Source organism: Pleurodeles waltl, chromosome 1_2 (assembly GCF_031143425.1).
Source record: "Pleurodeles waltl isolate 20211129_DDA chromosome 1_2, aPleWal1.hap1.20221129, whole genome shotgun sequence".
NCBI lineage: Eukaryota > Metazoa > Chordata > Amphibia > Caudata > Salamandridae > Pleurodeles > Pleurodeles waltl.
In genome coordinates this window covers 1,219,949,056-1,219,963,976 of record NC_090437.1, presented here as the reverse complement: position 1 = coordinate 1,219,963,976, position 14,921 = coordinate 1,219,949,056, and the positions used below count along the sequence as shown (strand labels likewise).

Here is a 14,921-nt window from a genome sequence, read left to right as displayed (position 1 = left end):
AGACCCCTGTGCTCAGCAGTCTAAACCCCAGGTGCCCACACCTCCCAAATAGCATGGAGAAACCGAACAGACATCAAACCAAGTTACAATTTGACAATCACCGTTCTGCATGGACACCTGGTGGTGAAGCTGATCAGCCTGTCACTGATGATTTCACATTGGAGGAGCCTACATATGCAGTAGATATGAAAACACTACTATTGGCCATGCAGCAGAGTTCAACATCCATCAAAAACAAAATGAACACTATGTGTAATAGGTTGGATTCCATAACATACAAGCAGGAGAAACAAGAAAAGCGACTTAAAGAAGTGGAGCACTGCCTTTCAGCGGTTCAGGACAGTTTTATCCCGTGGCGGTCAGCTACTCGGTATGGAAAAAATCCTGAAACTCATTGCAGCAAAGAATGAAGACCTGAAAGCGAGATCTCGCTGCAATAATCTACGCATTTTAGGAATGCCAGAATCTACAAACAGTCAAAATGGAGGAATACATTGAGCGGCATGTTACCATGCTATTTAACCCAGACTCCTCTAAACTACTCCTAGTTGAGCACACTCATCGTGTACTGCTGCCCGCCCTCCCTCTGGGGCCCTGGCAAGACCGATCATTGCCCGACTTCTTAATTATAGCGATTGAGACACCTCCCTTTGACTGGCGAGGAAAAAATGATCTCTGCAATTTGAGGTCAACGAGGTGACCATATACCCTGATTCTACCATCGCAATCCAGGAAGTGAGGAAAACATGTATACCGATTAAACAGAAACTGAGACCAGCTGCCATCCCCCACTTGATACTGTTACAGTCCGTCTTCAGGTCTCCTTCCAGGGCAAGGATAATTTCTTCACGAGCCCTCAACCAGTGGCTGAGTTCCTGGGCCACCACTCTTTCTGCATCTCTCCGACAAAACCACAGGCTGCTGCTTCCAGGCTCTCCTCGCTGAAATCAGACGTGGGTTAGGACGGACATCTCTACAATGCTATTATCTCATCTGGCGGCTAATCATGGTTGACGTCCACTATTGATTAGCCAGTTACATTGCTGTATATGTGTGACTCACTTATTGCTTCTGCTCTCTTTATACCAGTGCATACTGAGCTAGATGAGATTATACTGGACACCCTTCTATATACAGGGATGTCCCCACCTGGCCCTCTGGACTGCCTCTACAGGTTACCCCTAGCTCGGACAATTGATATTGAGTTTGTATAACTTTCTTTGTTTCATATCTTGCCATCTAGAGATCTTCTAACATGCATTTGACACCTTAGCTCCTGTTGCTCTTTCTTTTTCCCTCTTGATTCTCTTTTATTCTATCTACTCTACTTGCTCTCTTTACACTAAGCTGTGTACTGGTGGTATTCCCACCAAAACACTGATATGATTTTTGCCACAGCTGCCAGTGTGGGGAGGGGGATGGGATTGTCAGATGTGATCTGTTGTGATCACCTTTGCATTATGCAGGTACTGCCTTGGCCCTTGTCCTGTGCTTTCCTGCTTCTCAAATCGCTGCACTGATCCAGTTTTTAATAACTGGCCTTAACATGACCAGTAGGACTAATTCAAAGATCACTTCCTCACATACAGCATATTAATGCCTCATATGGAATGTTTGAGGTCTTGGCAAACTGCGAAAGCGCAGACATATTTTGCTGTATTTGAACTGATGTGACATCCACATAGTCCTACTATAAGAAACTCACCTGACTGAATTTGTCTGCTATTGTACTAGTAAATTGCAGTAGCCCCAACAAGATGATCCCACATTCTTTGAATGTCTTTGGAGGCAAATTGCAGAAATAGGCCTGTCTTTCATTCTATGGGGGGTGATTTTAATGTTTCCCTTAACAGAGCCATAGACCGATCTCATATGCCATCCACTTCCCTCAGCGCTGCTGCTCATCAGATGCAAGATATCCTGGAAGATCACGATTTATTGAATGCTTGGAGAACATTTCACCCCTCTAACAGGGAGTGCACATTTTATTCAGGAGTGCACAACAGCTGGTCATGCTTAGACTACTGGCCTGTCTCCCTAGGGCTGGGGTCATGGATCCAAGAAGTGTCTCACCTTGCGCAAACATATTCAGATCACTCCCCTTTTCTAATGAGTTTGCACTTACCTACCCAAACTCCAGCGAGTGTGCTCCTAGAAGCTCCTTTTTGCGAGGAGTTGCGCATGAGATTGTTGACTTCTTCTCGAGAAACACAGATTCATTGCCTTTCATGGGCACTGTGCGGGAGGCATTCAGTCACAGTTCGTAGAATCTTTATTGCTAAGAGTGGGTGTGTGTTGTGCTCACTGAAAAACCACCTGAGCCAACTGAAGGGAAAGCTTTAATGACTTGAGACTTGACTGGGTGATGCAGACGATCCTAATTTATCCCAGCAAATTTGAACAACCCTCTCTGAGTTTCTAACGAGGTAAATATGCCAAGGCTCGAAGATACATGGAAGAAAAAACACCAAGGGCACACCCTAGCTGCAATGACCCAGAAACTCCCTTCCGCCAATGACATTTTAGAGGTGCAGGGCTCAGACTGGGTCCTATATAGGGATACGCCAGATACCCTGCATGCTTTTTCCCTTTTTTATGGTTCCTTCTATATGTCATGCCGATCGGAGCCCACAGATGGGGACTACCCGGTTGATGTGTCTCTGGGTTGGCTGAGTGACACTCAGCAGAACTTGCTTAAGGAGGATATCCTATATGATGAGATTAGAGATGCAATCATGCAATTTCAACCCAGCAAGGCCCCAGGACCCAAGGCCTACTGGCAGACTTTTTCAAGACATATGTTGGCCTATTAATATCAATCAATCAGGGAATTTGTAAAGCGCACTATTCGCCCGTGAGGGTCTCAAGGCGCTGGGGGGGCTGCTAGTACTCGAACAGCCATGTCTTGAGATGTCTCCTGAAGGTAAGGAGGTCCTTGGTCTGGCGCAGGTGGGTGGGAAGAGTGGTCCATGTCTCAGCGGCGAGGTGCAAGAATAATCTGCCGCCGGTGGTTGTTCTGCGAATGCGTGGGACAATGGCGAGGGCAAGGTCGGCGGCGCGAAGCTGTCGGGTCGGGGTGTAGAAGGAGAGCCGTCTGAGGTATTCTGGTCCGGTGTTGTGCAGTGCCTTGTGAGCGTGGGTGAGCAGTTTGAAGGTGATTCTCTTATTGACGGGGAGCCAATGTAGGTCTCTCAGGTGGGCTGTGATGTGGCAGTGGCGAGGGATGTCCAGGATGAGGCGTGCAGAGGCGTTCTGGATGCGTTGCAGTCTTTTCTGGAGTTTGGCCGTGGTTCCTGCGTAGAGGGCATTGCCATAGTCCAGTTAGCTGCTTACGAGGGCTTGGGTGACTGTTCTTCTGGTTTCAGTGGGGATCCATTTGTAGATCTTCCGAAGCATGCGGAGGGTGTTGAAGCAGCAGGAGGAGGAGATGGCGTTGACTTGCTGGGTCATAGATAGTGAAGAGTCCAGAATGAATCCCAGGTTGCGTGTGTGGTTGGTGGGTGTCAGTGCGGTTCCCAGTGTGGCAGGCCACCAGGAGTCGTCCCCTGCAGAGGGGGTGGAGCCGAAGATGAGTACCTCAGTCTTGTCGGAATTCAGTTTCAGGCAGCTGTTCATCTACTCGGTGATGGCCTTCATTCCTTCGTGGAGGTTGGTCTTGGCGGTGTCCTTGGTGAGGGCGAGGATCAATTGGGTGTCATCGGCGTATGAGATGATTTTGAGGTTGTGAGATCGGGCGATGTTAGCGAGCGGAGCCATGTAGACGTTGAAGAGAGTCGGGCTGAGGGACGAGCCCTGGGGTACGCCGCAGATGATTTTGGTGGCTTCAGAGCAGAATGGAGGGAGGGGGACTCTCTGAGTTCTGCCAGTGAGAAAGGAGGTGATCTAGTCCAGGGCTCTGTCGAGAATTCCTGCGTCGCTGAAGCGTGTGCGTAGGGTGTGGTGGCAGACAGTGGCGAATGCGGCTGAGAGGTCCAGGAGGATGAGGGCAGCGGTTTCGCCGTTGTCCAGTATGGTTCTGATGTCAGCGACGATAAGGGCAGTTTCAGTGCTGTGGTTGCTGTGGAATCCGGATGGGTCCAGAGTGTTCTCCTCGAGGAAACGGGTCAGTTGTGGGTTGACAATTTTCTCTGACTTTTGCCGGGAAGGGGAGCAGGGAGATGGGCTGGAAGTTCTTGAGGTCCTTTGGGTCAGCCTTGGGTTTCTTGAGGAGGGCGTTGATCTGTGCGTGTTTCCAGCTCTCCGGGATGGTGGCGGACTCGAAGGAACTGTTAATGATCTTCCGGAGTTGGGGTGCAATGACAGAGCTTGCTTTGTTGAAGATGTGGTGAGGGCAGGGGTCGGATGGTGAGCCGGAGGGATGGTGTTCATGATTTTGATGGTGTCTTTGTCATTGACGTGGGTCCAAGAGAGCAGGAGGCTGGTGGGTGGTGAATCTGTGGTGTCAGTGGTTGACGGAGGGGGTCTGAGTACTGAAGCGGTCATGGATGTCTGCGATCTTGCGGTAGAAGAAGGTGGCAAGGGAGTCGCAGAGGTCTTGTGATGGCGCAATGTTGTTGACGTTGGAGTCGGGTTTGGAGAGCTCCTTCAAGATGTTGAAGAGCTCCTTATGGCTGTGTGCGTTGTTGTCGATGCGTTCTTTGAAGGCGGTTCGTATGAGTGGGTGGTATCTGCGGCTGGTGTTCTTGAAGGCTGTGTGGTTGTCCAGTGTCTGATCTTGGCGCCACTTCTTTTCGAGTCTTCAGCATGTTTGCTTAGATTCTTGGAGGTCGGCGGTGAACCAGAAGGCCTTTCTGTCAGTGTGTCTGTTGGAAGGATTTTTGATTGGGGCGAGAGTGTTTGCACAGTCGTCGATCCATTGCCTGAGGTTGCGGGCTGCTGTGTCAGTGTCAATGGGTGGGTTCCGGGAGAGGGTAGCGATCAGTTGGTCTTCGGTGACCTTGTTCCATCTGCGGTGGGGAATCCATTGTGGGTGATGGTGTGTTGTGGATTTCTCGAAGGAGAAGTGGATGCAGTGGTGGTTGGTCCAGTGGAGTTCGGTGGTGTGGCTGACGGAGACGTGTTTGCTGGCGGAGAAAATGGGGTCAAGCGTGTGTCCTGCGGAGTGGGTGAGTGTTGTGACGAGCTGTTTGAGGCCGAGGTTGGAGAGGTTGTCGAGCAGGGTGGTAGAGTTGTTATTGTTGGTATTCTCGAGGTGGATGTTCAGGTCCCCAAGGAGTATGTAGTCGGTGGATAAGAGAGCGTGCGTGCTGATGACGTCTGTGGTGGAGTCGTTGAACTATTGTTGGGGGCTGGGGGGGCAGGGGGATACTAGGGTCCCTCTGAGGGTGGTGTTTGGCACGGTGTGGATCTGGAAGTGCAGGAGTTCGGCAGTGCCAAGGGTGTCTTCAGTGCTGGTCGTGATCCTGAGGCAGTTTTTGTGGACGATGGCGATGCCTCCTCTTGGTTTGTTGGATCGGTCCCTACGGGTGATCTTGTAACGGTCCAGGATGGCTATGGCGATGTCGGGCGCTGAGGAGGGGTTCATCCTCGGTCAGGAAGGCGATGTCTGGGGAAGCTGAGTCGAATAGATTCCAAAGTCCAACGCCGTGTTTGTGGACGGAGCGGGTGTTGAGTAGGATGCATCTAAGATGGTTGCGTCCTGCCTTGGTGGGTGGGTTGGTACCGTGGAGGCCAGTGAAGGTGCAGTTCCGGCAGGAGACGGGTCCGCAGATGAGCCGCAGGGTGGCTAGATGGCAGGTAGGTGAGAGGCCGGTGTTGAGGGAGCGGAGGGTGGTGGTGTCAGAGCAAAGACGTGTGTAGCAACAGTGGGGTGGCGAGAGCCAGGGGTGTCGGCGCTGGGCGCGATCCAGGCGCGGACGGGCACAGACGGGCTTGCCTTTGGCGCACCAGTGGGCGCCATTAAGTAGGGGGAGAGGAGAGGACAGCTGAGAGGCGAGAGCGGGGGTGAAATCGTCGTGAAATAAGGGGCGGGCCGTGGGGGCAGCAGCTGCGGGGGGAGAGCGAGAGAGAGAGAGAGAGTGGAGGGAAAAGCACAGAAGTAAAGCAAAAGTCAAAAGGAGCACAGTGGAGAGCGAACGGCAAAAAAGGGCACAAGGGGCAGACACTGAAGGGAGAGCACACACAGAGCGAAGCAGAGAAAAGGAGGAGAGAGGCAGAGGGCAGCCTAGTAGGAAAGCAGAGCTCTCCCACTAGACACCAGGGACTAGGCGCAGGCAGAAGCCTGCAGGTGGAGGAGGGCCTCAAACTCCTGACAGGGGTCAGGAGTTCAGAGGAACAAGGGCTCTACTTAACAGGTGGAGTTACGGGAAGCAGAGCAGTTCACTGACCATGTTGATACTAAAATCTGTATATTGTGAGACGAAGACGCATTGCCTACTGACCCCCATCTATGTGTGAGGCTTTGATTATTGTCCTGCTTAATCTGGATAAGCCACCTGATACGTGCAAATCTTTTAGGCCGTTGTTAAAGTTTTAGCTAAAATACTTGGTAAGCAACTCGGCCTTCTTATGCCGATCTTAGTAAGGCCTGACCAGTCAGGCTTGATACCCGGCCAGTCCATGTCCCATAATCTACGGACATTATTTGCTCTGATGCAGGACATCGATTCAGAATTGGCAGCGGTGGCGGTCTTCCCGGATGCCACCAAAGCCTTTGAATTCCTTGAGTGGGATTTCTTAATGACTGTCCTTTGCCTGATGGAACTCCCCAATTCTTTTCTGGCCTGTATTGCAATTCTTTACTCGCAGGTAGTAGCAAGAGTTAGGATCAGTGGCCCGGTCTCCTCTCCCCTGCATATTACCAGGGGCACACAGCAGGGGTGTCCACTCTTGCTGCTACTTTTTGCTCTAGCGATAGAGCCACTGGTAGCCAGACTACACCAATGCTGTCGGGCTTATGTACTCGTATTACCCATCCAGGCATATTTTAGTCTCACTATTTGTGAACAACATTACCCTTTGTTTTCTGAGACCCGCAAGTCCGCCTTAATGGAGTCCTCTGTGAATTTGTCCAATTTGGGGGGCCATCTGGTGTGCAGATTAACTGGGAAAAGTCCCCCCTCTTCCCTCTCACACCAGCTACACAACCTATCACCCCAGAGTTCCCCTTGCGGTGGTGTCACTCTGAACTTGAATATCTGGAGTGGTAATCTCGAGAGACAGAGAGAATTATCAGAGCGAATTATGGCACAGCTCTGTCCACAATCACTGATGGTATTACTTGCTGGATTTCACTGCCCTAGCATGTCGTATTCAGCTAAAGAAAATTATCATACTACCCAAGTTTTTGTATCTATTGCTCAATGTACCTCCCTCACTGGGGTGCCTGTTCTTCCAGTCGCTTAAAACCCAGATGATACGCCTAGTGTGGGCAGGCACGCAACCCTGTATTCAGTGGAACACTGTCATGCTGTCATTTTCTAACGGGGTTGGAGACTATCTGTGCACTCAAGCGCATTATGCCATTAATTGGTACAGACCTACTACATTTCTTCTGCATTTGGCAGTAGAGCAGGGATAAATGGCCTCTGCTCTCCCATCTTTGTACTTGTTGTTCTAATTGGCTTCAACCACATCAGCAGACTCCAAGGTTGCATGTGCCTCCAATGCTTGGCGTAGGATGGGTTGAAAACTAGGCAAACCGTTGCTATACTTGCCACTTCTTCCGCTCCCTTATCATCCACTACTACCTGTCACACACGAGAATGCCTGCAGACAGCTACTCCAGAGACGCAGATTTGAACATTGGGAGGGATATCTAGCAAGGACTTCTTTATGTCCCCTGCTTGGTTTTTTGGTGGAGAGTCGCCATCCCCATTGGATAGCTTTCTGTAAATACAAGCTTTCTGTAAATACAACTAAAACATAATGTGAAAGCTAACCTCCCACGACTTCACTCATGAACCTCCTAGGTTAGATACCCTCCATACCTTACTTCAGGTTGAAAATCCACAACACCTAGTTTCCCTCTTACATCCTACAGCTCAAATTGAGGCCCCTTACACCTGGGGACAGGTGCATGCCCAGTGTGAAGTGAATATAGGGACCACCCTTACAAACGATCAGTGACGAAACTGCTATGTACAAACAGGGAAGATTGCCTCTAGCAGCAGACTCCACATTATGCACTATAAGTTACTCCACAGAATATACTACACCCCCGCCAGACTTCACCGCTGCCGGCTCCATCCAGATGTCCATTGCTCCTAATTTGGAATGTCTGACGCGAATTTTCTTCACCTTGTTTGAACATGTGTACCTATACATGCTTACTGGGGAGAGGTTTCCACAGCCCTCACTGCCATTATAGGTCATAGTTTGACAATAACCCCTCTCATGACTCTTTTGGGGCAGACATACTGGGGAGGTTGAAGCAAGTTTTGGAAGTATGTGGCACTGGCCCTCCTACTGGCTGAGCATAGGGTTGCCTGTCGATGGGGCCAGGGGAGAGCGCCAAAATTCAAGGAATTACTATCTGACCTAATTTATTGTATGACCAGTTGTCCTTACACACTGAGCTGCTACCACCTTGGTCTCAACCCAGAGACAGCTGATATCCGTTGCATAGCTATCTGTTAACCCATTTTCAGGATCCTGGAGATGAGGTGGAGTTGGTAACTTGAGAACTGACTTGATACCCTGAAACAACTATTTTTCCTTGTGCCTCTTTACCTATGTATACTATTCGTCTATTGAATGCCACCTGAGTGGAGATTGCGCTATGGGATATGCCCACTAACTTGCAACGGACAGTCCATTTCGAAACTACTAATATGATGCCAAACTGTGTGCCGATTATATACCACTGATATGATATGTTGGGTTTTTATTTTCGCTTTGTACCAAACGTAGGCAGGTGGGTGGGGTGGGGCGGGGCAGGAAGAGGTGTTTTCACTGTGTTTAAAACACTCTATCAGCACACCTGGTGATCCACTTTGACTTTTATTGTTGATTAACCAAAAATCAATATATTTTGTTTAAAAGACATTATCTCTCCCCACACTCCTCGTCAGCCTTTTCCCCTACACCATTCCAAGGGAAGAACCTTGCTCTCAATGCCTGCCCAATATAAAAACCTTCAAATCCACTGTTTAAGACTGATGTCTTGTGAGAATTACCAGGTCTATGCTATACACCTTTATGGCTACAATTAACACTAATTCAATACATCTGGTCCTTATTTCCTCCTGTTGTGCCAGGTTATGAATTGAAGCAGGCACGTTTCAGGTTGCAAGGATATTGGTCAGCCCATTGACTGCTCCACTATGCCTACTGTTTGTACCTGCAGAAAGCAATACCTGGGCCACCTCCAAGCCATATGAAAGAACTCTCTCTTCCCATTCCCTCATCTAGCACAATTGGCCAATAATGAGAGATATATTTTAGCTAATCTTTTGGGATTTAGATATGTTCTGTGTAGGAAGTTAAACAACTGCAGTTTAAATCTAAATTTAAATTCCTTGAAGTTTTTAAAGTTTGCATTATTGCATTCTACTTTTTATCAATCAGCTCTCTCCTAGCATCCTCCAACCACTTACCCCTCAAGGCTATGAGCTTAGTCTTAAAGTTATCTAACAGTGCCTCTTAGAGAAGCTTTATCATTCACCTGCCTGTACTGAGGGTGTATAGTGCTTGTAGCATGTGGCGAATGGATGATGCTGTTGCAATATTCCCCCTTGGCCTCCTCCCTTCTCCACCTGGGGCTTGATCAGTCCGCGATAATTCAGGAACTGGCCTGGTGGGATCTCACAGTCATGAGTAATGTTGTGGGCAGTTTTCAGAGTTCTCAATTCATACAAGTCTGCCAGAGGTTGTCCGCTCCTCACTTTGGTTGTCTTTCATTCCACCTAATAGTCACCACGTTAATTGGTAGCCCAGTATCATATGTTTTCTCTTACTGCTGCTTGTGGCACTTTGTACAGCAGTATCTGACTATCTTAATCAGCCGTAGGTGCCCCTCTGAAATTTGCGTGAGAGCCAACATCTTGTTCATTGTTTCAAGAGGATGGAACACCCTCCACTCAAATTAATTCAACCAGAGGTGTGCCCATGTGCCATGTATATACCCACTGCAGCTGTAACAGGTAATAATGGAGTTTGTAGTTGGGGATTCTCAAGTCTCCTCCTGAACTGCGAAATCGCAATGTGTGTAATGCAACTCTGTCTAGTATTGCTCCAAATAAACATCAGCAATAATGCGTCCGGTTCCTTTAAATTCCTAGCCGGTACTGCAAAAGGCAAGAATCCAAAGTGGTATAAGTGGCATGGCAGAATCACTGTTTTTGACGTCCTGGCTTCTTATATAGGTGCTGTTTTTTCATCAAGACATGAGTCATAAACCTTAAGGCTGTCCGTTTAGCCTTTAGAATAGGTTTATCCTAGTAGTTGTAATGTTTTTGGTATGTTTCTGTTGGTGTAGCATGTGTGTGTCTGTGTCCGTGTGTGTCCATCCATCCATCCAGGCTGTACAATATAACAATGGAGAAACAACTGAAAGGCAGCTGTTGGTGTTTGAAGTCCTTGTTTCGCTCAACGTACCAGACTTTTTTCTGACATTGATCAGGAAGGTATTTGAGAATTTACAGAAAATGTGTCCTCATTGTAGCTTTCTACAGCACTCGCCATAATTCCTATGATGAAAATATACCCTTTGTTTTGTTCATTTACTGTAGTATCCTCTTTAGGAAATGTCATCAAGATGGCCCTTGGCAGTGCCACACTTTTGTCATAAATAAAGTTAGCACACTAGTTGTTCAGTGCGGCACTTGTGAAGCTGCAAAAGAACACTGGGGAATCAACTCACAGGTTGCTGCTGTTGTTGGGAGTACTTGTTTTGCTCAGAATATTAGAATGTCTTCTCACATGGCAGAGGAAGATACTGTGAACTCATAGAAAATGTGTTTTCATTTTTACTTCTGCTGCACCTTCCATAACCTCTATGAGAAATTCATGAGAGAACTGTTTTCTCCCAAACATGGCTCATCAAATCACAACATAGAATACACATTTTCCACAGGGTAAAATCACCTTGGAGCTCACCACAATTCCTAAAATGAGTTTGGTATAGCCAACAGATTATTACATTGTAACTAATAAATGTTTTGTGTCCCTCAAAAACAGACGTTCACTACAATTAATTTTGCCGTGGACCATGTCCCAGAGTCTTGTAATGGCTAGTACAATATGTTGTCCATGTCATGACCAATCAGTCAAGTGAGTGTCCCATAGGTGTGCTCACCCTACCCCAATATGTTTTTTAGTTAGTTTTTAGGACGCGCGCGCGATGTCCTGTAGTAGCTGCCTCAACATATTGTTGATATCCCCCATAAGTTGACTGATCCAAGCACGTCTGGACACCAATTGTCCAGACAGTTATCATTACCATTTTCTGGTAGTTATCCCCATCATGATACGCCACCCCCACCCAAGCTCCTTTTAAGATGCTAATTTCTCAAAAACTGGTAATAATGGAGTTTGTACCAGTTGCACTTTGGTGTACCAAAGTGCAGCCATGAACTTTGGTACACCAAATACCAAAGTGCATGGTTGCTGAGTAGAGTTTCAACTTTCTGCCATATTTGTGTAATAAAAGTTCAGGTATGTTTTTCTGTATTGGGTATCAGAGGGCAAACTTTCATATGGGAATCAAAATGGAAATCAACATCTTAAAGGGCCCCCTTTTTTCTTAGTCCTTGTTTGACAGATCAGCACAAAACTTTCCACTAAGGAGCCAAAGAGATTGAGGTTTTTTTTAAAAAGATTTGTGCAGATTTGTTGTTGAACCTCTCCAAAGCTATTAAGAAAAAATACCTTTCCTAAGGAACTAACCTTCATAATCAGTCTGGCACAATCACCACCAGAGTAATGATATATGTATGCAGAATGGAATTAATATCATGAGTAGGAGACAAATGTTCCATCCTCACTTTTTCTGTTAGAACACACAAGAATTAAGGTTAGCGGCATAATTATTTCTTCCGTTTGTGTTTTCTACAGAGGTTCCATGCAACGAATTATCAGTGCAATGAATAAGATGGATGCGAGGCGACATGAGAAATTTTCCAACCAGTTTAACTATGCATTAAATTAAATGCATTTACCCCAGCAACATAGACATAATGGCAAGCCTGCCAAGGAGACTGGTCAGCATCACGGAGAAAAGTTTTGGAATACAACAAATTACAAATATCTTTACATATGTTTATATTGTAGAAACGTTGTGTAAATATAATGTAGCATTTTCTTACTGTCTTTTTATGTTCATTAATTTATTGATGTAATACTAAATATGAATTTTTAGAACCATCTTCACACAATTATTGGTATTTAGTATAATTGTGAAATTCTGTAAAAAGTTAATGTAAACTTTTTTCACAGCGCGATATTAAGTGATACTTTGATGCCCTTATTTATATTTTTCATTTTGCCAGCTGATTTGCTCTTGCCTTGTAACAGGGAGGGAATTCTGCTTTTAAACCTAAAATTAACCCATTTTCTTAATTAAAGTAATACACAAACTGCAAATTTTAATGCTTAGCCAAGAAAACTGTGCCTTTTCAAAATGCCTTGCCTAGTTTATTTCAAAATAAGTGTAAATAATGTGGAAACATGCCCGTCCCTTTTAAATTTTGTATGCAATATATATTTAGGATAAAGAACTACAGGTTTTTTAAAGGTTAAATCTGAGTATAAAACATTAAGTAATTTTAGTCTGTTTAATATCTGTCCGTTTGTTAGTTTTTGCTTTTTGTAACTTTCATAATTAGTGTTTTACTACATCTATCCAAGTGAAGTATTTTATTTGTATTGAGCAACTAATGCATATTTCAAAATATGTCGTTTTTAGGGACCATCTTTCTGCAAGTATTACATATTTTTCTAAGTTAAAGACAAAACCTAAGACATTGTGGTTTTTTTTGCACCATTTAACTAAGTTTGGTTTAAACCAGGATTGCATTCTGAACTACATAACGAAAGAATGAATTGCATTAAATCCATTCATCTCATGTTTATGATTGTGAAAGTGTCTGTTCAAATGAACAAGTGTATGTTTTTTCTCATATTATCTGAGCATTCATCGTGAAACATATTATGGGTTGATGCAACAAGGAGGGCAAATATCGTTCAATAGGTTCCTATCTCCAAAGAATGCCGAGAGCAGCAGTTAAAGCGGAGTGTGAATCCAGTGGAAATTCATAACTGGGAATCTGTTATTTCCTAGTTACCTGTGAGACAGCTGGAGCTCCTTTGAATGGGGACGTGTCCCTCGCATGTACATCACATCAATTTACACCTGTTAGTGGTTTTCGTCCTCCTTGGCTAGAGTTTCAGTCCTATCATTTATTTATTTAATCACTTTGCGTTTTGGAAAGTGTTGGATTGTGACAGAGAGCCACATCCTGATGAGTGTAGAGAAGACAGTTATTGTGACAGCAGTAGTTAAACCCCACCCACAGGCTGTTGAAGGTCCCTAGATGTTGTGGGTTAGGTATGGCCTGATATATGCTCAGCAGAACGCCTTGGAGAATCTCAAAATGCATGTCCCAGAGCCCTGTCGCTATTCGGGATTGATGGTTGGGGCATTTTAATTATAAATTGTAATGGGGAAGGCTCATTTTAAGATGTTCCTGCCTACTGACAGATTTGGAATTCTGCTAGTCGAATTCCTGTTAATACCCGAAAGAGGCACCAACACATCAGCTTGAGACTCAAAGGGTTGTGATATGGTCTTAAGAGACCATCTTTGGGGAAGGGCAACACAATGATTTCAGTAGTTGCTGCTGATTTGTACTGTGATCTTTAGCCCACTTGAACAAATCCTGGTGAGGTCAAATCATGTTTCCGTCTATATGAGGTTGGTAAGTTGAGTAGTATTGTGTCGTAGCAGATGGAACTTACAGTGCTTACATACAGCAGAAGAATGTTATGAAGGCGTATGAGGAAGATATTGTAGAGAATACTAATGCTCTTGTCATTTAGTTGTTCCAGATCATGCACAATGGGGTCATCTTTTTAGGGAAAGCCAGATTATAAATTGCACAATAAATCTGTTGATGTAAATCGTGTTCTTTCTATTTAATCAAACCATTTCTTAGGCCTTTGAGAGTTCTTCCATCAGACATATCATGTCCGTTTTCTAATTACTTTACTATTTATATACCTCTTCTATATCTATACTAGCTGTAGCATTTTTATTTTATTTTATTAAAACAGACATTTGCCTTATGCCGGCTCCTCATATTTATTATGTTAGAAATTATGCAGCCCTTTTAACACGGGTGAGAGTGGATTTCTGAGCTTAATCGATTTCCTGAAACAGCACTGTATATCTGTGTTGATAGAAAATGCTTTTATGCGCCTGTGGGTTGTAGATGGATGAGTAGTATAGAGGGATATCTTCCAACTAACTTCAAATATTGTGTAATATGCATAATTGACATGGTACTGACTCCAGAACGTCCTCTAAAGTGACACCACCCTCATCCCACTTCTGGGTCAGGAGTCCCAGAATTAACATTCTGTCACCACAATTCCCGATCTAGAAGTGATGTTGCTATGACTTTTGACCCCAAAATTCCATCAGTCACAGACCTTCACTCATAAGTCCTAACCTAAAATGGACATCACTGATCACTTATACCCAAAGTGATCACGCCCATGGGCCCTAACCCGAAGTGAGGGTACACAAGGACTCCCTGTCTCAGAGTTGACTTAACTCTTAGACTGCTGGTTTAGAAGTGATGTAATCGATGGACCTCATGGCCCAGAAGTGACAGCACCCATGGGCTGCTGACCTGGAAGTGGCCTCAACCGTAGAGGTATTCCTCCTTACAATGTTTAGGAAGTGATGTAAGAAAAAGTGTCCTCATCTGGGATCCAGTGGTCATAGCACACAAGTCCTTTGATCCATCCCACCAGGCAAT

General features: G+C 45.6%; 1 protein-coding gene across 2 annotated transcripts in view; it reads left to right on the top strand.

The window, feature by feature from the left end:
• The window catches only part of UVSSA (UV stimulated scaffold protein A), a 268,598-nt gene extending 254,375 nt beyond the window's left edge, over positions 1–14,223 (top strand). For both annotated transcript variants that reach the window (XM_069204021.1, XM_069204029.1), the window contains one exon: positions 11,995–14,223. In XM_069204021.1, the coding sequence (XP_069060122.1) occupies positions 11,995–12,088 (94 nt within the window). In that variant the 3' untranslated portion in view covers positions 12,089–14,223. The remainder of the gene's footprint in view (positions 1–11,994) is intronic.
• Positions 14,224–14,921: the final 698 nt, after the last annotated feature.